The sequence below is a fragment of the Rhinopithecus roxellana genome, chromosome 17 (genome assembly GCF_007565055.1).
Source record: "Rhinopithecus roxellana isolate Shanxi Qingling chromosome 17, ASM756505v1, whole genome shotgun sequence".
Lineage (NCBI taxonomy): Eukaryota > Metazoa > Chordata > Mammalia > Primates > Cercopithecidae > Rhinopithecus > Rhinopithecus roxellana.
The window spans coordinates 28,754,128-28,775,838 of NC_044565.1; the positions used below are offsets into that span (position 1 = coordinate 28,754,128).

Below are 21,711 nucleotides of genomic sequence, written 5' to 3' on the forward strand. Positions count from 1 at the left end.
TCTAAAATTTCCATTTGGTTCTTCATACTTTTTTTTTTTTAAATGTGGTTCAAGGCCAGGTGTGGTGACTTAAGCCTATAATCCCAGCACTTTGGGAGGCTGAGAAAAGTGGATTCGAGACCACCCTGGCCAACATGATGAAACCCCGTCTCTACTAAAAATACAAAAAAATTAGCTGGGTGTGGTGGGGGTGGGGGGCTGGTCTGTAATCCCAGCTACTTGGGAGGCTGAGGCAGGAGAATAGCCTGAACCCAGGAATCAGAGGCTGCGGTGAGCGGAGATCGTGCCATTGCACTCCAGCCTGGGCAATAAGAGTGAAACTCTGTCTCGGGGGGGGAAAATTGTTCAAGCATTTTCACATTTGCCATTGAAGACTTTTCTTTCTTTCTTTCTTTCTTTCTTTCTTTCTTTCTTTCTTTCTTTCTTTCTTTCTTTCTTTCTTTCTTTCTTTCTTTCTTTCTTTCTTTCTTTCTTTCTTTCTTTCTTTCCTCCTCCCTCCCTCCCTCCCTCCCTCCCTCCCTCCCTCCCTCCCTCCCTTCTTTCTTTCTTTCTTTCTTTTTTTTTGTATCATGCCTGTTTTAAAATCTTCATCAGATAACTTCATCATCTCTGACATCTCAGCATTAGTGTCTAATGATTATTCTTTTTCACTGAAGTGTTGAGTTTCCTGGTTCTTGGTATTACTAATGATTTTTTATTGAAGCCTGAACTTTCTGAATATTATATTATAAGACTATGGATCTTATTTAAATCTTTTGTTTTAGTTGGCTTCCTTTGATACCACTCCAGTGAAGGAGTAGTAGGCATTGCCTTATTAATTCCAGGCACCCCCTAAGCCTCTGAGGCTCCCTGTTGCTGCTGAGTGCTAGTGAGGGTTCTGGCCCCCCATGATGCTTCCTCTGATACCACACTAGATGGGCAAGACCTCATTACAGCTCTAACCATGGCTTCCACTGACAAAGGTGGTGGAGGGCATTATGCAGTGGGGGTGGTGAGGGTCCTGACCCTCCACTAGGCCTCCTGTGATACCACTCTGATTAGGAGGGGCTACCTCATTTCTACCTCTTCGGAGTAGAAGTCTTAGCACCCTATATGGTCTCTACTATCACTGTAGAGGGTGGCCTCATTGCCATCCTGCAGGGATGAAAGTCCAGGCTCCTTATTCAGCTTTCTCTGATATTACCTGGACTTGTGGGGTTGAAGGGGATGTGGTTGAGACACCTTGTTGAAAACTGTGGAGGGGAGAGTGTACACTCTCAGTTTTTGCTCATGGTGGTGGGACTGCAGTATTTTGTAGTGTTTGGTCAAAGTAGAGGGGTTATTTTCTAAAAGTTTTTTTGCCTTGGCATGCTATCCTTTACCTGGTCCTTTGGATGGGCATTTTGTTTGGTTTTTAATCTGTGTCCATTGTTGATTCTGGCTTGCTGGCTTTCCCATCACTAAGTCTAGAATACATGTGCAATAAGAAAACCCAGGAAATTCACCAGGCACAGTGCTATTCCTAGGGTCTCAAAGTCCCTTGCTGGCCTGTCTTCTGCTGTCCTCCTTCTAGAGACTTCTTATGCTTGTTTTATAAACAATGTCCAGAGTTATTAGTTGTACTTACTAGAAAGAATAGGGACAAGTGTGTCTACTTCATCTTCCTGGAAGCAGGAGTTAACTTTATGTGGTCATTTTCTGAAGGAACAGCTGACTGGATTAACTGATAGGCTGGGTATGGGGTGTAGGGAAAGAGCAGTCATTAATGACTCTTTTTTGTCCTTAGCAACTGGAGGAATGGAGTTGCTATTAGTAGAGATGGAGAAGGAAGACTGGGGTTGAGCTGATTTTTAAGAGGATGATTTGCAGTTTTTGAACATGTTACATGTAAGGTACATAGTGGAGTTTTGTAGGCTTTCGGTTTGCAGAGTCTGGAGTTAAAGCTGGAGATCTGGGCAGGAACTGTGCATTTAAGGGTCATGACATGGAGGTTATAAAGCTATGGGATAAGACTAAACCACCTGAGAGTGAGTGCAGAGAGAAGGGAGATCCGTCTAAAGGCTGAGCCCTAGGATGCTCCATTGTTACGAGGTCAGGAATAAGAGTCAGGACCAGCAAAGGAGACTAAGGATGGGCAGCTTGGGAGGCAGGAATCATGATGAATGTGTTCTCAGGGCAGGGAATGATGAGATGGACCCAGTACTGCTGAGAAGTAGAGGAATGCGCAACTGAAATCTGATCCTTGGATTCAGTAGGTTGTCCAGAGCAATGTAGAAAAACGTTTGACCTAAAGTTTTGCCTCATAGAACTTTTACTTATCAAGCTCACCATCACATTTTATATCATTCATAAAAAGTAAACATTAGTACTGCTTGAACTCCAGTGCTGGGATGAGGAATTTGACCCAGTGAAATTATCAACAATTACAGCCATAAACTGCTCAAAGGCACCATAGTAATTTCATCAAAGCTATTTATTTATTTCTAGTTTCTTCTGTCTAGTTATTGAAACCTACTAACATATTGGCCAGGTGTGGTGTCTCACGCCTGTAATCCCAACACTTTGGGAGGCCGAGGCAGGTGGATCACCTGATGTTGGGAGTTTGAGACCAGGGTGGCCAACATGGTGAAACCCCATCTCTACTAACAATACAAAACTTAGGCAGGCATAGTGGCCGGTGCATATAATCTGAGCCACAGGGTAGGCTGAGACAGGAGAATCACCTGAGAGGCAGGAGAATCGCTTGAAGCCGGGAGGTAGAGGTTATAGTGAGCCGAGATAGCGCCATTGCATTCCAGCCTGGGCGACAAGAGTAAAACTCCATAGAAAAACAAATAATAATAATAAAAATAAAACTACTAACATACTGATCATTTATAAAATAGAAAGTAATTTTTATTGGCTATTTTATAAAAATTATTAATATCACAATAAATGACTTTATTTCACTTTTGTTTCAAATTAAATGGAATGATGGAAACGTATGTGGGGCTCATATTATATGCAATCATACTTCACTTTTGATATATTGCCCCCTTGGATCTTAATACACGACGTCATAGTACACCAAGACTCGCTTGAAAGCCAAGGATTTCATCTGAAGCCAAGGAAACAAAGAAGTCAGGTCTCTCCCCCAAAGATCGGCAAGCTGCCTCCATTTCCATAACTTTCTTTATAATCAACTCTAGTAACATTTAAATAATATTTATGTGTCGTGTTCCTCATGAGCAATAGTCACTTTAAAACAGGATCGATTTGTTAATCAGGGAAGATTTGGTAAGTTGTATTATTTTACTTTTTAGCTTCAGTATAGCACGTCAATATAATCTTTTATTTTCTATTGAGAAACACGTTTGGGGACGTGGAGATAAAATTACAGCGACTTTTAAACGTAAATATTTTTAAATATAACTGATTTTTATCAGGTGCTTTTTCCTGCTACCCAAATTCATTACTTCAAGTCTGTACCTAGCCAAGGCCAAGGCTGTTATTTACGCCAATAAACGATAGATTTAATATTGTTAAAGAAAGTGAAATGTCTTATGGAGAGCAAAGTGTTAACTTGTTTCCAGAGCAACAGCTGTTGTTATGCACTATGGAGGGTATTTGCTGTAACAGCTTGCTATGTTGAGTAGCTAGAGAGGAAGTCTTCCAAAGATATATCCTATCACTGCAAATAAATAAGGAAAATGAAACCCCCTCCTAAACCATGTACAGAGCAGCTATGGGAACACTATGTTTGATTTTTGCAACAATTTCCTGCGTAAAATGGGCAATTTTAGATGGCTGGTTTTTTCAAATAGGAACTTGAAAGTTCAATGTATGCAGTTCATTATCAAAAAGAAATATTGACAATCTACGTGCTGGGACTCTAAGCAGAAGAGTCAGGAGTGACTTCTGATGCTGTTGATTCTCGTTTTTATGGAGAAGCAAACGGAAAACTAAAGGAGCTGGTGAAGTGACTTGCTTCTAAAGAAGACAGCAAATAGTTGTCAGGTCAGTGAGGACAACGCAAGACTACCAGCAGACATTTCCACAACATTCCTTTAGCTCCGTCCCTAGAAGAGCCAAGTCCGTAAAAGATGCCCAGGGAGGTACTGCCCTCAGTGAATGCTGACATTAAACACCAACGATCTGTTGGGTGCAGTGGTGTACTCTTTTAGTTCCAGTAACTCAGGAGGCTGAAGTGGGAGGATCTCTTGAGCACAGGCGTTTGAGGCTATAGTGAGCTATGATCATGCCTGTGACCAGCCCTGCACTCTAGCCTAAGCAACATAGTGAGAAGCTATCTCTAAAAAAACAAACCAAAAAACACCAGTGATCATGTTTCTTGATAAGTAAAGAAAATGCGACTCTCAGCCTGTAAATAAATAAACTGCGCACATTTGTTCCAGGATAAGGAGGTATGCCTGCCCTGTCAGAGATGCTAGCTATGTCTCAGCTATCTTGTCTGTTCCAATGAGACACTGATCTTACCCTGGCTATGCGTATGTGGTTCACATCCCAAACTACGCAGGACCTAATTCTGAACTGGCCAAGTATTTTTCCAAGGCATCTGCTGGCAGACACAGGCCACAACTTGCAGGCACAACCCTCTCAGCCCATCAGCTGATAGCTACTCTCTGTATCGTTGTTTTCTTCTTAGAAACTTTTTGTACCTCTCTTTTTTTTTTTTTTATTATACTTTAAGTTCTAGGGTACATGTGTACAACGTGCATGTTTGTTACATATGTATACATGTGCCATGTTGGTGTGCTGCACCCATTAACTTGTCATTTACATTAGGTATATCTCCTAATGCTATCCCTCCCCCCTCTCCCCACCCCACAACAGGTCCCGGTGTGTGATGTTCCCCTTACTGTGTCCAAGTGTTCTCATTGTTCAATTCCCACCTATGAGTGAGAAAATGCAGTGTTTGGTTTTCTGTCCTTGCGATAGTTTGCTGAGAATGATGGTTTCCAGCTTCATCCATGTCCCTACAAAGGACATGAACTCATCCTTTTTTATGGCTGCAAAGTATTCCATAGCGTATATGTGCCACATTTTCTTAATCCAGTCTATCATTGATGGACATTTGGGTTGGTTCCAAGTCTTTGCTATTGTGAATAGTGCTGCAATAAACATACGTGTGCATGTGTCTTTATAGCAGCATGATTTATAATCCTTTGGGTATATACCCAGTAAAGGGATGGCTGGGTCAAATGGTATTTCTAGTTAAAGATCCTTGAGGAATTGCCACACTGTCTTCCACAATGGTTGAACTAGTTTACAGTTCCACAAACAGTGTAGAAGTGTTCCTATTTCTCCACATCCTCTCCAGCACCTGTTGTTTCCTGACTTTTTAATGATCGCCATTCTAACTGGCGTGAGATGGTGTCTCATTGTGGTTTTGATTTGCATTTCTCTGATGGCCAGTGATGATGAGCATTTTTTCATGTGTCTATTGTCTGCGTAAATGTCTTCTTTTGAGAAGTGTCTGTTCATATCCTTTGCCCACTTTCTGATGGGGTTGTTTGTTTTTTCTTGTAAATTTGTTTCAGTTCTTTGTAGACTCTGGATATTAGTCATACCTCTTCCTTTTTATTCAAATTTCTCTATAAGGTCCCTTGATCATGTCAATTTCCCCACTGGATAGTTTACAGAAAGTATTGTCAGAGTTTTCCATGCCTTTGTCTCACAGTATTTTACCACATAAGAAAAAAGCATCAGGAAAATATAAGGCTCTATAAGAAAGAAGTGAAAGTATGTGCTTTTCTACCGGTCTTTGGTCTGTTTTGCTTACGGAAAACACTCCCATGCAAAACCAGACTGCAAGCATTTTATTATTGGTTTTGATATTGATGGATGGAAGCTCCATATGGACAAAAAGCCAATGTTAAGTTAATCAGTGATTTTTAAAAAATATTGTTATAGGAAAGGCATCCAGATCCAGACCCCAAGAGAGGGTTCTTGGATCTTGTGCAAGAAAGTCCATAGAGTAAAGTGAAAGCAAGTTTATTAGGAAAGATGAGGAATAAAAGAATGGCTACTCCGTAGACAGAGCAGCCCCTAGGGCTGCTGGTTGTCCATTTTTATGGTTATTTCTTGTTTATATGCTAAACAAAGGATGGATTATTCATGCCTCCCCTTTTTAGATCAGTAACTTCCTGACATTGCCATGGCATTTGTAAACTGTCATGGCGCTGGTGGGAGTGTAGCAGTGAGGAAAACCAGAAGTTACTCTCATTGCCAACTTGGTTTTGGTGGGTTTTAGCCAGCTTCTTTACTGCAACCTGTGTTACCAGCAAGGTCTTTATGACTTGTATTTTGTGCTGACCTTCTATCTTATCCTGTGACTTAGAATGCCTTAATCATCTAGGAATGCAGCCCAGTAGGTTTCAGCCTCATCTCACCCAACTCAAGATGGAGTTGGTCTGGTTCCAACACCTCTGACAATATAATTTGTATGAAAAGTTCATGCAACTTGGGCCAAAATGTTCCACTGAAAAATGAGCACATCGTGAAAGGACCATTAGGATGTGTTCCTTACTTTCTCCCTCCAGCTACTTCCCTGAAGCCAAAGCTTTTCACCGTTCTGCACCTGCAAGCTGAGCTCCTCCAAGCACCACTCTGCACTCCCCCTCAGTCCCCTTTCTTCTTGCTGCCTGATCTGCTGCTTCTATTTTCAGGCCATTCCCACTCTCCCCTTTAAGAATCACCTCCCCCAAAGAGCCTTTATGCAATATACTGAGATTGCAACAAGCACCCTTTCTCTATTCTTGCATAATAAACCATCCATAGTCTTTCCTTGCACTTGGCATAGCCAACAGCCATCTAATTGTATATTTCTTTCCTCTTAGACTGCTTGGTGGTACATATTGTACTTTTGCATAGTGTATCACCAATAAATGCTCACCTAGCCTAGCACAGTAGCTGATACAAGGTAGATTTTCAATCAGTGCTCAAGCATGTACATGAGAGTGTGGAACTCAATTCAGTTGTTAACCAGTCGTTTTGCTGGGTGTCTTATAATACAAATAGAGGGGAAAATATCAAATCATTTTAGTACTAGGAAATTTCTGAACTAACTTTTCTGATACAGAAATCGTAGAAACTACTTTTAATTCATATACCTAAGATAAAGATTCCAAGATGTATAATAACAATATAATAAAAGACTGTAAGTTTCCCTGGGGAAATGTGATTTCTTGGATGTTAGATGTTTATGAGGCAAATCATCTAAAAATTATGAAAATGAAGACTCGGGGGTCCTAAAATACTTACAACTAAGTAAATAAGCCTTTGCTATAATTATTTTCTACTGTCTGTACAAAAGCCAAAGCCAGCAGTTTCCAATTCAGTGTTTAAAAAAGTATAAGAATAAAGTGGTCTTAAAATGTTCCTATCATGGCTTAGTGTAAAAGATCACAGGTCTTTTCAGGTATAGATCAAAATCAAATTTTTTTTTTTAAGGAAATCAGTGACTGAGGAAATTTGTCTTTTCTGGCAGTTTTAGAATTGGGCAGGAGCACTTACAGAACTCCCTGATGTTCTTGATTCATTTGAAGCACTGGAATTCAGGCGCATGGAGAGGAAGATTACATAGCACTCAGCTCTCTGTTCTCTCTGTTTTGTTTGTGTGTGTGTGTGTGTGTGTGTGTGTGTGTGTGTTTTGAGACAGAGTTTTACTCTGTCACCCAGGCTGGAGTGCAGTGGTGGGATCTCGGCTTACAGTAACGTCTGCCACCCAGGTTCAAGCGATTCTCCTGCCTCAGCCTCCTGAGTACCTGGGATTACAGGCGCCTGCCACCGTGCCTGGCTAAGTTTTGTATTTTTAGTAGAAACGAGGTTTCACCGTCTTGGTCAGGTTGGTCTTGAACTCCTGACCTCGTGATCCACCCACCTTGGCCTCCCACAGTGTTGGCATTACAGGCGTGAGCCCAGCCTCAGCTCTCATACTTGGTACTCAGGTGTTAACGTTCCATCCCTTGATGCCTCAGCTCTTCTTTTTCCAAGGCCTGCTTCTCTTTCATAGGGATTTACATGATAAAGACTCCCCAGTCATTATGACAATGAGGTCAAGATCCTGAATTCATTTCCATTTTGAATGAGTTTGCTTCACTCTGTTCCATGGCCATTGAATATCTCATTAACCTTGGGATTACAGGGGGTATTGAGTGGTACATTATTGATTTTCTACTTACTCATATTTTATTGAGCACCTATTACATGCAAGCCATAAAGCTTCTACTGGGTTTAGAGAGATGAGCAAGACTGAGTCCTGGACACTCACAATCAGGAAGGGGAAGGGGATTATACAGGGAATGGCAGTCAGTGCTCAATCCAGTGACCGGCATTCGGTTACCGTGGACCTTCATCCCAATCATCCTAATTATAAAATAAGTATTATCATCACATTTTAGGGAAGGAAACTGAGGCATGGAGAAGCCAAGTAATTTGGCCAAGGTTGCACACTTGGTAAAGGGTATTCCAACTCTTAAATGTACCTCTATTCCGACTGATTCTTTAGTGGAGGTAAGGAAGTAACTCTCTCTGTGATGTCCCTTTAAGGAGGGGAGAATGCTTTCTCAGATGAAGGGGAAGAAGTGTTTTCATCAACTTGGACTGCTGTAACAAAATACCACAGTCTGGTGGCTTAAACAAGACATTTATTTCTCATCACTCTGAAAGCGTGAAGTCCAAGATCAGGGTGCCAGCGTGGCTGGGTTTGAAGAGGCTCTCTTCAGGGTTGCAGATAACTTTGTATTTTGTACTCTTGCTGGCAGAAAGACAATGAACTCTCTCCTCCTCTTCTCATGAAGTCACTAATCCCATCATGGGGACCCTACTGTCATGACCTCATCTAAATTTATCTACTTCCTCAAGTCTCCATCTTCAAATTCTCTCACACTTTGGGGGTTAGGGGTTCAACATACGAATTTGAGTGAGCACATTCAGTTCATGATAAGTAGGAAGGCTATTTACTCTAGTTAGAGGAAACGGGATTGCAAAGAAGGGCCTTGAGGGATGGTAATAACTTTTCCTTTAGAGGACTTCAGCATTTTTCCAAAATTTCTAGCAGATATAGTAGGAGAAGCCAGAATGGGAAGATTTGAACCTAGAAGATACAGAGGGATCAGTGCCAACCAACTTTGAAAAACACAACAAACCTCAGACTAGTGATAGTGGACTCTCCAGACAGCTGTGAATTAAAATGTTGACCCTACCCTTTACTGGCTGTTTAATTTCTGGAATGTGCCTTACCTCTCTGAGCCTCATCTGTAAAATACAACATAGAGATTGCTGGGAAGACAGAGGAAAGAACATGTGTGAGGGCTAAGCCATTGCCTGACTTGCAGAACCTGCTCATTCAAAGTAGCCACTCAGCGGGACCAGGAGTCTTACCTTTCGTAATCTGGCTGCGAATCACAGTGTCCCAGTGGGCTTTATTTTTTGAAATTTACTATTAAAAACATTTGTTTATTTTTGAGAGACAAGGGTGGCGGTGGAGGATGTCTCGTTACGTTGTCCAGGCTGGATTTGAATTCCTGGGCTCAAGTGATCCTCCTGTGTAACGGGGATTACACAGTGTGCCACCGCACCCAGCTTTACTCGGCTTTCGGAAAGACTGATGCGTCTACCTACCCTTAGGGATCCCCATTCAGCTGGTCTGGTTTGGAATCTTAACATGGGTGTGATGTTTTAGTTCTCCAAGTGGTTCTGATGGGTGGCAGCGATGGGGGCCACTGACCTGCCTCCCTTCCCTACTGAGGGAGATGTGGGCAGGGAGGACCTTGGAGCTGGAGATTAGCTCCCTGTGTGCTCAGCTGGTCCCCTGGGGTGGTCACTGAGTGGCTTTGTACACAGGACCTCAGTCCCCTCAGCTCTGTGACTTTGAGGATGCTGGTGGCGGCTGTTTCCAAGTTGCATTGGACTATTACTCCTGTTACTGCAGCCATCACCCATAGGACCACTAATACTGCAAAACCACCCTTCCCGGCACCCAGGAAGTCTCCCTCCTAACCCCCAGGCTCCTTAGAAGGAGCAAGTGAGATAATAAACATGGACGTGCTCTCAACCCTGTGTGAAGAAACCCAAGCTTCTCCTGCTTCAAGGACTTTCCCAAGGTCACTGCCAGAGTGGAAGGTGGAATCCCTCCCCCTTGTGCCCGGTGTGCTTCCTCCCTGAAGCGTCTCTTGAATCAGGCAATGTTTAAGGGTGGGAGGTTAATAAACTCCATCTGATCTCAGAGTTCTTAGCGTCCAGAAAACAAATCAATGGGCCACGCTGAGCGCTGGACTTTGCTTGGCATGTTCACGATTGTGGGGTTCAGATGCAGAGATACTGTACAGCCTGTCCTTCTGCTTTGGTGCAGGCACTACTGTATTTTTAGACCTGCCCGACACTGCCAAGACAAGCAGTGTATGGAGATGAAGGCCAGGCTTGCTGGCCTGCACAACAGAAGCACATTGCCTAAAGCGAGGCGACATATGCTGGCGGCCCTCATTTGCTGCGAGGGAGGTGGGGGGGAGTGGCGTGTTTTGTTTTGGCTTCATTTGGAACATTTTATAGCACTTCACACTGCGTGTGCTTGAGGATGTGTCGAAACACAGGATTAGCTTTATGAACTAGCTTTGTGGGTGTCTGAGGCAATATAGCAAGTTTTGAAAAATGGATAACACTTAAGTTTATCTTTAAGCTGCAAATAAAATATTTACAGTTTTGTATGTACAACAAAATCACTTATCAAAACACTACAAATTTGGAATTGTGATCATTTGGGTTGACTTCTCTCTCTATACCCTCTATGAAAGAAGGTTTGTTCTGCAAATTATATTATGCAAAATCGAGAGGAAATGTTTAAATATCTTAACAGAACAAACTGGTTTTGCTTGCAAATGAAAACCCGTAGAGACACTCTTGATTCTTCCTGGTTTCTCACCACCTGTAACAACAGTAACAGCAAAGCTTACGTCATCTCCATCCCAGCTGCTCAGCTCTGGGTCGGTCTTTTATGAGCTCCCACTTGGGTTTGCTACAATAGCTACCTTAATTAGGAATTACCTTTTCCTTGTTCTATTCTTCTTCCTGGCAGTTCACTCTCTGTATGCTTGCAACAGGGATACTCTGATACCAATTGGATTGGTATCTCTGATTAATGGTCTTGAGCACCCCCTGACACCCATGTGCTAGGGCACCAGCTCCTTGGAAGGGAAAACAAAGCCTCAACCACTTTTCCAGGTTCCCCATTTTCTCTTCCCCTCATCCACCTGGTGGCAGCTGCCACGTTCCATGGAACTCTTTCCCTCTCTGATTGGCATGGCCTGGCTCCTGCCTTCTGCCCCATGAATTGTAGGCAAACGCTGAGACCCAGGACCATATGCCCTTTCTCACGGCGACTCAGCCGTGAAATCATGGCCTTTCCATGCCATTCAACACCGTAACATTCAAGCATACCTCTACTAGGTATGTTTAGTACCCAGCGTTAAGAAAAGCAAATATGCTTTTCCTTCTGGGGAAGAGAACTTGCGAGGGCAAGGATTATGTCTGACTCTGGCAGTTTTTGGTGCCTTGCACGTAGAAAGCCCTCAGCATATGTTTGCTAAATAAAGTGGCTTCTGGTTGCCAGCACTGTGCCCATTTGCTAAGCAAGCCTGGCAAGGCCCCTCTTAGAGGCCCCTGATGAGACACCAGTTTGAGTTGTTGGATGGATGTGAATGGCTTGGAATGGAACTTATTCTAAAATCAGTCACAGTTAAAACGTCAGGCTGCTTTTGCCTGTCATCTAAATTAATGAGGTTTTAGTGCATATTTTACTCTTTTTCTCTGGAAAAAGAAATACTATGGGGCTTTACTTTCCTAACTTTTTCCACTGAATTCAGAACAGATTCCCATTCTGCCACTAGCTTCTTGCCTGTGGTAATCTTCACACATGCACAAAAAGGCACATAGATACCGCATAAGCACATTCATACAGACACACACACATGTTAGTGTGCATCATTAATAGTCAATTTTACTTCATGGCCTTCATAGTCCTGTAATTTTTGGTTGTTTTTAAGTTTCCTTCCTGAAGGATTTTTAACAGACGTTTCCCTATACTGCCTACTCACATCACTTTGAATTTGACCTTTCAGATATAGGCAAGACATGAGCTCCTTTGACCTATGCTTGAATCTGAAATTTGAATTTGTGATACAGTTAATACTCTTCCTATTATATATTTTTACGGATAAAATTGAGATATCAGGAACATAGATTTGCGTTCCCTATGTGCTCTATTTAACAAACTAGACAATCTCTAATGATTCAATGACTGTTTTATTTTATTTATTGATTTTTTTTTTTTTTTTTTTTTGAGATGAAGTCTTGCTCTGTTGCCTAGGCTGGAGTGCAGTAGCACCATCTTGGCTCACTGCAAACTTCACTTCCTGGGTTCAAGCTATTCTCCTGCCTCAGCCTCCCGAGTAGCTGGGATTACAGGCATATGCCACCATGCCTGGCTAATTTTTGTGCTTTTTGTAGAGACGGGGTTTCATCATGTGTTGAACTCCTGACCTCAAATTATCCACCCACCTCGGCCTCCCAAAGTGCTGGGATTATAGGTGTGAGCCACTGTGCCCAGCCTGTTTTATTTATAAATAAACAACAGAATACTTCTCGAATAATTACTAGAAAATACTATGTATAAAGGGAAATGTTAGAAAAATATAAAATGATATAGTTACACAGAATATGTTGATACCATATTTCAGTACACTTTTGGCCGACGATTTTCAGTCTAGATCTACTAGAATAAGGTTATGAAATAAGTTGCTAGAAAATGTAATTCTGTAAAAGTTTAATCTGTTTGGGAAAATAAATTGAATTCCCCAGAACTATTTATACAACATCTGTTGTTGGACTGATTGGCCGCCATCCTCAGTTCAGCACCTGCCCAAGGAGCTCTTCATAGGCCAGTTTACCAATTGATTGAAAAATCAACAGAACTTACTCTCTTTAAAACCAGTCTTTAATTCTTTAATCCTTTCACAGATTCACACATGCTTTCCTTTAATTATCCACATTGTGATTGTATAGATTATATGTAAATACATTTCCATTGTAAATCTTGCTTCGTGTTCTAATAGGCACTAATAGAAGTTCAATATTACGTAAGTTAAGCACTGAACTGTATTTAATGAGACAAATGGATTTTTAGAGATGCTTCTACGAGGCAGAGTCCAAAACCTTGAAAGACAAGGCTGTAGTTTTACAAGCTCAAATAAAGAACAAGAAAACCAACTCAGTTTTCTCTGAGATACAATCAAGATCTAAGAGATTGAAACGATATAAATCACCAACCAAACAAAAATATCCTCCAAAAATTGTATAGGTATATAACATTTTATATATATATCTAAAATATATATCATTATATATGTGTGTATACACACACACACACACATTTATAGCCTCTAAGGACAGTCTTTCGGTTTTCAGTGTTAATGTATGTGTGTGTGCGTGCATATGTGTATGTTCTTATATATATATAGATAACTTAAAGCCTATCTCCACCCTAGATCCATGAGATTAGATGATATTTGTTAGTATCAGCCACATTGTTGACAAGACCATTTTATTACAAGGTGTCATAATTAATAATAATCATAGCAAATATACTTGAGTGCTTACTGCATGCAGCCACTTTTCATATATTATATCAATGAATCCTCACTATAAGCCTATGAAAAGAATACTGCTTTCTGTATTAGAAAACTAAAGTCTATCATCGTCACACAATTAATAAGCAGACGAGCTCCCATATCATGTTTCAATTCCCAAATGCATGCACTTAATTCACTCTGTGTTGAAGATTCTTTGATTGGCTCAGTTTTACTTCAGAGAGTGCATGAACTCTACGCAATTCTACAAGACAATTCTTTATTATGACTGAGGATTTTAATTCTGTAATGGAAGTGTGGTATCTATGAAAATTATGGAATATAATTAGCTAGAAAATAGGAAATTCCAACAAATTTTGTAATATGCTTGATGTTATGCACTTTTGAATGTTACAGGCATAGGCAGGAAACAAAGCACATGGTGACGGCACTCAGGCATCTGACTTGGAGGCTATTTCTATGTGATCAAAACTCTCCAGGCAGCCAAGGCCCTCCCTTCCTTTAAATGCCAATCTGTGGTTCCTGCCTTGTGCGGGGGGTTCAGAATCAAAAGCTGGGCTCCTTTGCTAGAACAATTGAAAGGGCAGGGACTCGCAGTGGTCAGGAATGACAGCAGCTCTGGGGCGCATTTGTTCCCCACTTCTGTCTTGCTCTCTGTTTCTTCCTCTCCCTCATCGTGTGTCTCCTCCTTTTCTTACATCCCCTCCGCTGCCCGCTGCCTTGAGGGTCCTGCTGCTTCCTCTGCCCTCTGTGCGACCTGGTTCAGGATTGCTGAGCCCTTGGCTTCCCTGGCTCATCTGGACCTGGACCGGGCTATCAGTGCCTCCCGTGAGCTTCTGCGCTGCTGCTCATCCCCTTGGTTTCTCAGTGTTCTGGTTCCTAGGGGATCACAGGGATGATTCCAACTCATCTTTTCAAACTGTTCTTCAGAAGGCATGGGTCAGAGGTCACCTGGCTTTGGGTCAGGTGTCTGCTCCCATTTACTGATGTTTTAGGTTTGTAGGAGTAGAGTCATGTGATATGGAACATGGCTACTGCCTTTTTAGGAGGTAAATGGACAGAAAACGTTCCCATGAGAGACGGTATGAGAACTTTGTAGAACTTTCTGTATCAGTAGTTTACTTTGCCCAAACATGACTACTACACTCTAAGCTATCATTTAAAGAGATGTTCCAACTTCAGTGGCACATCAAAAACAGTGTACAGCCATCCAGTTGTCCCACAACATCCTTGGATAATTGTTTCCCGGACCCATGCCCCTGAGGATATTAGAATCTGTGAACACTCAAGTCCCTGATATAAAGTGGCATAGTATTTGCATATAACCTATGCACATCCTCCTGTATGCTTTAAATCATCTCTAAATTGCTTCTAATATCTACTACAATGTATGTACTAGGTAAATCGTTGTTATATTGTACTGTTTTAACATTTGTATGATTTTTATTGTTGTGTTGACATTTTTTGTTGGGTTTTTCCTAAATACTTTTGATCCATGGTTGGTTGAATCCACAGATGCAAAACCCAGATACAGAGGGCTGACCATACAAGCTAAGGGAAAGAATGCATGTTCCTATTGCTGAACACAAGACCCCCTGCTGTGCAGTAATAATGAAATCTTGATAATAACAGCAGTAAAAGCTACCACACATGGTGGCTCATGACTGTTAACCCTGCACTTTGGGTGGAGGAAGCAGGAGGATTCTTTGAACCCAGAAGCTTGAAGCTGCAGTGAGCTATGATGCACAACTGCACTCCAGCCTGTATGACAAAGCAAGACTCTGTCTCAAACAGAAAAAAAGAAAAGAAACGCCTTTTACTGGTTTCTTATTATATGCCACAGACTTCACATACTTTGTAAGTCATTCTTCTAATAGTTCTAAAGGATAGATACAAACGTCCCTATTTTATAGGAAAAGAGACTTCTAAGAGCTTCAGTAACTGGTCCAAAGTTACCTTGAAGGAAAGTGGTAAATACTCAGGTCACTCTGATTCCAACACCTATGTTTTTCTACTGTATTAATCTGATTTTTAAAATTCTAACAAATATCTTTTAAAGGAACTAAGACAAGAAATAGAGTCTACTTTATTTACACGGATATTAAGCAGTTCTGCTGCTCTTCCTCCATTTCTGAAGTTTCACGTGCACTCTGGTGTCATTTCTCTTCAGCCCAAAGAACTTCCTTTAGCATTTCCTGTAGAACAGGTCTGCTGGCAACACATTCTATGCTTTCCTTCTTCACAAATGGCTTTATTTTACCCTTATTTCTAGAAGATATTTTCACCACGTGCAGAATTTTAGTTGAAGGTCTTTTCTTTCAGCACCTTAAAAATGTTTTCCCACTCTCTTTTGGCCTCCGTCATTCTTGATGAGAAAGTTAGAGTCTTGGGATTGTTTCCGCATATGTTTTATGTCATGATTTTTTCCACTGGCTGCTTTCAAGACTTTTTCTTTGTTACGGGCTTTTGGTAATTTTTTTATTATGTGTCTTGACTAATTTATTGGGGGAGTTTATTATCTTTTGGAGTTTGCTGAGTGTCCTGTATCTGTAAATTTGTATTTCATCACATTTGGAAAGTGTGTCTAAATCATCTTTGGGTTGGCTGTCTCTTTGATAATTGATCAGATTTTCATTATTGTTGGTATGTCAAGTAATTTCAGGTTGTATCCTGGACACCTTCAATTTTATGTTGTCAAAATTCAACGTGTTAAATTCACCGGAGAATTCACTATTAAAATTCTCTGGATAATGTTGATTTTTAAAAATTTTATTATTTTTTTTCAGCAGGCAATCAACCAACCCAATCTGTCCCTTTCTTCTGTGGTGGCAGTTTCAATGTCAATTCAGTTTTCAAAGTCTATGTGATGCTCTTGGTGCCCTGCACCCTGGGGTACACACCACTCAGGGCTTACTCTGGAACCTGGATGGTCTTCAAACTGTGGTTTGGTTCTCAAAGACTTTGCTATGTTTCTTGGTCTATTTCCTGTGCATGTGCAACTTGGGGGTACGCTTGGTACTTGTGTAGGTTCAAACATAGAATTTTAGAGTCTTTTCTTTAGCTCTCTTCTCTGTGAGATTTTGTTTACACCCTCTGGGTCCTCGGACTGCTTCCCAATTTCTCTGGCCAGAAAGGTTGAATTCTGAGTTCTGGCCGCCTGTGCGGTGGCACATTTCCATGCAGCCGTGACACAGAGCAAGCAGCAAGAGAAAAGGGAAAAAGCATAACCACGATTCCTCCCTCCTCTTTGCACAATGAGGGTTCCTTTTTGTGGTTCCTCTATCTAGAGGGTTGGGTCATCATTTGGGATCTTAAGTGCCCACGCCTCCACTGGGGCAGCAGTGCAGACCTGTATTTAAAGCTGATCTGGAGGCAGGACTAAGGGAATAAAACGAGGAAAAAATAAACATGGAGATTTACTCTGGCTTTCAGGAGCCTATTTTCCTAGATTTCTAGGAAATGAATTCAACTAAAGATTTTTGTTATTCACACCTTTTACACAGTTCCCAATTGGCTTGTCTTCAGGCCAAATCCATGAGGGAAAAAAAAGAAGAAAATCAGATAACTCTTTGCAACTTGATCTTTTGTTAAGACTTGACTTTCCTTCTCACTCCACTTGCTATTATTTACTTTCACTCTTTATATGGTTGCTTGTCATACTTACCTAGTTTTAGTTGTGATCAGTGCAGCCGTGGAATGGATTTCTTATTCTCTGAGCTGCTTCTTGTTAGTAGTGATTATACCCCTAGCACTTGGCATGGAAGCTGTCCTGTAAAGATAACCTCCACCTATTTCTAAATGAACTAAACGAAAATGTAAAATGTGAGACTCACGAATTGCCTAATAAACTGTGGAAGGACAAGGACAGCAAATATTTGGCCCACACTCTGCAACTCTTGATTTCCATACTCAAAGTTGACATTAGTATCTCTTCACTGCCCTGTTCCCTGCTGAATCTGAATACAACTGCAGAATATTGTCTAACACAGCAGCCCTGGAAACCATGCCAAGTGGCCAGCATTGATATGGGAAGTGAAAACCTATCAGGTATACCTGTCTTCAGGACTTGGTCATTCATATAAAAATCCAAGCCTTCCTTTTCCATTTCACTGAGTGACTCCTCTTCTCAAATTTCCATCGTCCCATCTTCTTTCCTCTAAGACTCCAGTTGGTTGATAGATTTCTTCTTTGCCAGGAAGGTTTGTTGAGGAAAAACATTCTTTGCCTTCTTATCAAGTTTTATATTTTCTTAAAATAAAACTTGACTAATATGTTTCACTAAGCGTTCCCCCATCTATACCATCAAGAATTTATTTTAGCATTTTAGACTTTTGGAAATGATGAATTTGGTTAAGATTGGTATTTATCCAACTCAAAAATGATTGTTAGAATTCCTTTTTGTTTGATTACCATATGTCACCAAACTTGCTCTTTTTCACCAGCTGTACCATTAACTTAGCCTTGCTTGTCCTTGACGCCTATAGACTTCTATACTTTTCATTTTGAATCTTTCTAAGTGAAAATAGTAGGAAGAGGTAGGCCTTAAATATATCTGATTTAAATTCTCAGATTTGCTTGGAAAGCATAGCTAAACAAACTTCTTTTATGGTTTTGCTTGTCATTTTATATTGCCTTACACTACTTTCTATAGAGCCAACAATCTAAATAGAAGCGGAGATTTTTGTTGTGGTTAGGGGCTTGGGGTAACTGTTATCAGCTCTCAGAGATAATCATGGTGCAAATATATCTTAGCAGAAGATGTGAGGCAGTGTTTGTAAATAATGTGAATGCCTTTGCATGTGTTTGGACCTTCGGTGTGAAACACTTCTATGCTACCCGAGTGGGTACTTAAATGGGGGAACTCTTTAGAAGCAAGAACCTTAGGTCTTCTTGCTTCTAAAGTGGAAAATCTTGATGGAAAGAAAGAGCTCCCACAGTATATGAAGCTTGTGTGTGGTACAAACATTGAGCAAGAGGAGTTGATTGAAATCACTAGCATGGACATCACTGATTCCAAGGTCATCTAAGATCTCCTGTTTGTTCAGACCCATCCCTGGCATTCTATCTAGCAGTGCCCATGGCTGAAATTAGAAAAATGAAGATGAAAGCAACCGACTGTGTGACAATCTGCTGTATCCATAATCTAAGCATATTTTTCTTTCTTTTCTCTTTTCCGCCTGGGGGCTCCAGTTTACCGTGGTTTCTGGGCAGTCCTGATGCTCCTGGGGGTAGTTGCTGTAGTCATCGCAAGCTTTCTGATCATCTGTGCGGCCCCCTTTGCCAGCCACTTTCTCTACAAAGCTGGGGGAGGCTCATATATTGCTGCAGGTACGTACAGTGCAGTGGGTATGACTTTCAGCCATGGTTTTTCTTCATGTCTTTCAATTTTTTATTTCTATATTCAGACAACAGCCCTCTAGTAACAGTAACACAATAATATTTGTATACAATACTTCTTGAACACTAATAATATTTGTATTTAATACTTCTTGAACACGAACTAATAATATTTGTGTACAATATTTCCTGAACACTATGTGTCAGACACTTTCCAGGGACTTTCCATTTTCCACATGCTGACACATTTAGCCATCATGATAGTCTCTGCTCACTGTAAGCCCATTATTATAAAGAGGAGAACACTGAGGCTTAGAGGAGAAAACTCTGTCACTGACTCACTCCAGGGTGCACAAGAGACTGTTAACCTCTTGCCCTATTAATTTGCTGTTTGTAAATGGGGATTGTAACATATGTCTCTGTAACATGTCAGGATATGATATCGGCAGGTATTTTCTGAGCTCTTCAAAGATAGCCTTGTGATGATATTTATGATAAACACACACTCTTGATTTATCATAGGTACAAAAATATTTTTCTACATCATCACCATTCATTTTCTTAATTGTTTGTTCATGCCAGGTGTGGTGGCTCACACCTGTAGTCCCCGCACTTTGGGAGGCTGAGGTGGGTGCATCACTTGAGGTTAGGAGTTTGAGAACAATTAATTAATTAATTGTGATTCACATGAATTATCTGAATATATTATTTTCTGTGTGAAGTGTGCATTTATTTTAGTCAGGTTTCTAACTTACTTGATTCCTGCTAAAATGATCACACTACAAATAGAAAAGTAATTTGAAGAGGTGACACTGTAGTGACAGTTGAAGGAAAGGAACAGAATGGAAAGGGTTGTTGTCCTTCTAATCTTTGGAAAGATAGCTTGTGATGCTGCCCAGTGTCACTTCATCAGTGCTCAGGTAACAACAACACTTTCTGCATAAGATTGTGCTTAATTCTGTAGAGGGAATAAAAAGAATAATCAGAGGGGCCAAGAGGAACAGAAGTTTCCCTGAAAAATCGACTTGCAAAAGGCAGATTAATTGAAGAAAAGGCATACGTATTTATTTAACATGCATACACAGGAGCTTTCAGATTGAAGACCTAAAAGATATGGGCAAATTGTCTAGTTTTATGCTTAGGTTCCACAAAGGATAGGCAGCTGTGTAGAAATATGATTGGACAAAAAGGGTGGGATCTAATGGTCACAGACTAAGTGGGGAACCCAGCGAGGCCTGCCTGTTTAGCTTCTTCTTGGCCTCTCTGAGCAGCACGCCTTCCTTCTGGGTGTGGGGCGGGACCCTCTCTGGAATAGGGGTCTTATGACCTATTGACAAGCAAGGTAGGTCAGGTCATTCCTTTGAGGCCAGTTTTTCCCCAGAAAGGTGGAGGGAGAGTTAGAGTAATATGTTCAGGTTTCATGGCTGGCTTTGGGGAAAGGAGTTCTGGTTTCTATGATTCACCTTTGTGGAGAGGAGTACCTTTGTGGTTTCTAAGGCCAGCCTCGGGAGAGAACAGGGCTGGGAGGCAGGAGGGCAGGAGAAGGTCAAAGGAAAACTTTTGCTTCTGAGGCTGCTGCTCCTGGAGCTTCCTTTTGGGGTTTTGTTTCCTGAGCCCCAACAGTTTAAAGAGCTCAGAAAAATCTCACTCTGAGAAGAAGAACCCTGTTTAAACCATTCTTTTGTCTTGTATTTCAACTGTTTTCTTTCACTGGATTTAGCCATTAAAGCTCTTCATTACAAAAGCCTTTTGTATTGAGATGTAATCAACATACAACCTACCATTTTGGTGTGTATAATTCAGAGTAGGGTTTTAGGATGTTCACAGAGTTGTGCAAGAATCACCACTATCTGATTTCAGAATATTTTTATTACTCCACAGAGAAACTCCGTTTTTTGTTCTCCTTCTCTCCTGACCGACTCTAAGAAACCTCTAATCTACTTTCTATCTGTATGAGTTTGCCTCTTCTGAATATTTCCTATGAATGAAATCACACAATATGTGGACTTTTGTGTCTGGCTTTTTTCACTTAGATCTGAGAAATTATAATCCCTCTGCTTGAATTCAGAATTCCTAGGACCAGATCCCATATCCTTATATCCCTTAAAACTGAGCATCTTCTTGGCCAAATATGTTTTTCTCTCCCAAACTGCACTTTATCCTTTCCCTTTTCAAAGTTCTAGTGAGGGTACATATTTTTCTATGGTCTTCCCAGAAATAACAGTGCTCTATTTACATGTGTAAATATTTGTTTCTTCTTTTTCCTTTTTTTTTTTTTTTTTTGTAACCACAGTTTTTCAATAGAGGGAACATGTAATAACCATAGTTTAGTGATAATGTATTATGGGCAGCATGATTGTTTTAAACTCAGAACTGCTTTGATCCTGGTTTTGGTCCTGGTTTTTGAACAATTTGTGTGTGTGTGTGTGTGTGTGTGTGTGTGTGTGTGTGTTTGCGTTTGTGTGTTTAGTAGCTTTGAAAAAAATTGTTGGTCTTTTTCTATTTTGCAATTTGTGCAAGAAAGCAATATATGTGAAGAATTGTTTGGCTGAGAACTGTGTAGGAGGATAAAGCATTTAATGTACTCATATATCCATACACCTGTAACTGGGAGATTTTTTCTTTTTGCCTTTATTATTATTTTTAACTGACACTTAATAATTGTACATATCAGATGTTTTAAAATGAAACTTGTGTTGCTTATGGTAAAGGGCCAAGTGTTTCCTTGATCAGCACTTCATGCAAAAGCCCC

The 21,711-nt window shown here is 40.8% G+C and overlaps 1 protein-coding gene across 4 annotated transcripts in view; it reads left to right on the forward strand.

Moving 5' to 3' along the window:
• The window catches only part of TMEM182 (transmembrane protein 182), an 89,436-nt gene that overhangs the window by 50,099 nt on the left and 17,626 nt on the right, over positions 1-21,711 (forward strand). For 2 of the 4 annotated variants that reach the window (XM_030920801.1, XM_010356558.2), the window contains exon 4: positions 18,813-18,950. The exons of the other annotated variants lie outside the window; for them this stretch is intronic. In XM_030920801.1, coding sequence (XP_030776661.1) covers positions 18,813-18,950 — 138 coding nt within the window. The remainder of the gene's footprint in view (positions 1-18,812; positions 18,951-21,711) is intronic. 4 annotated transcript variants of the gene reach the window in all.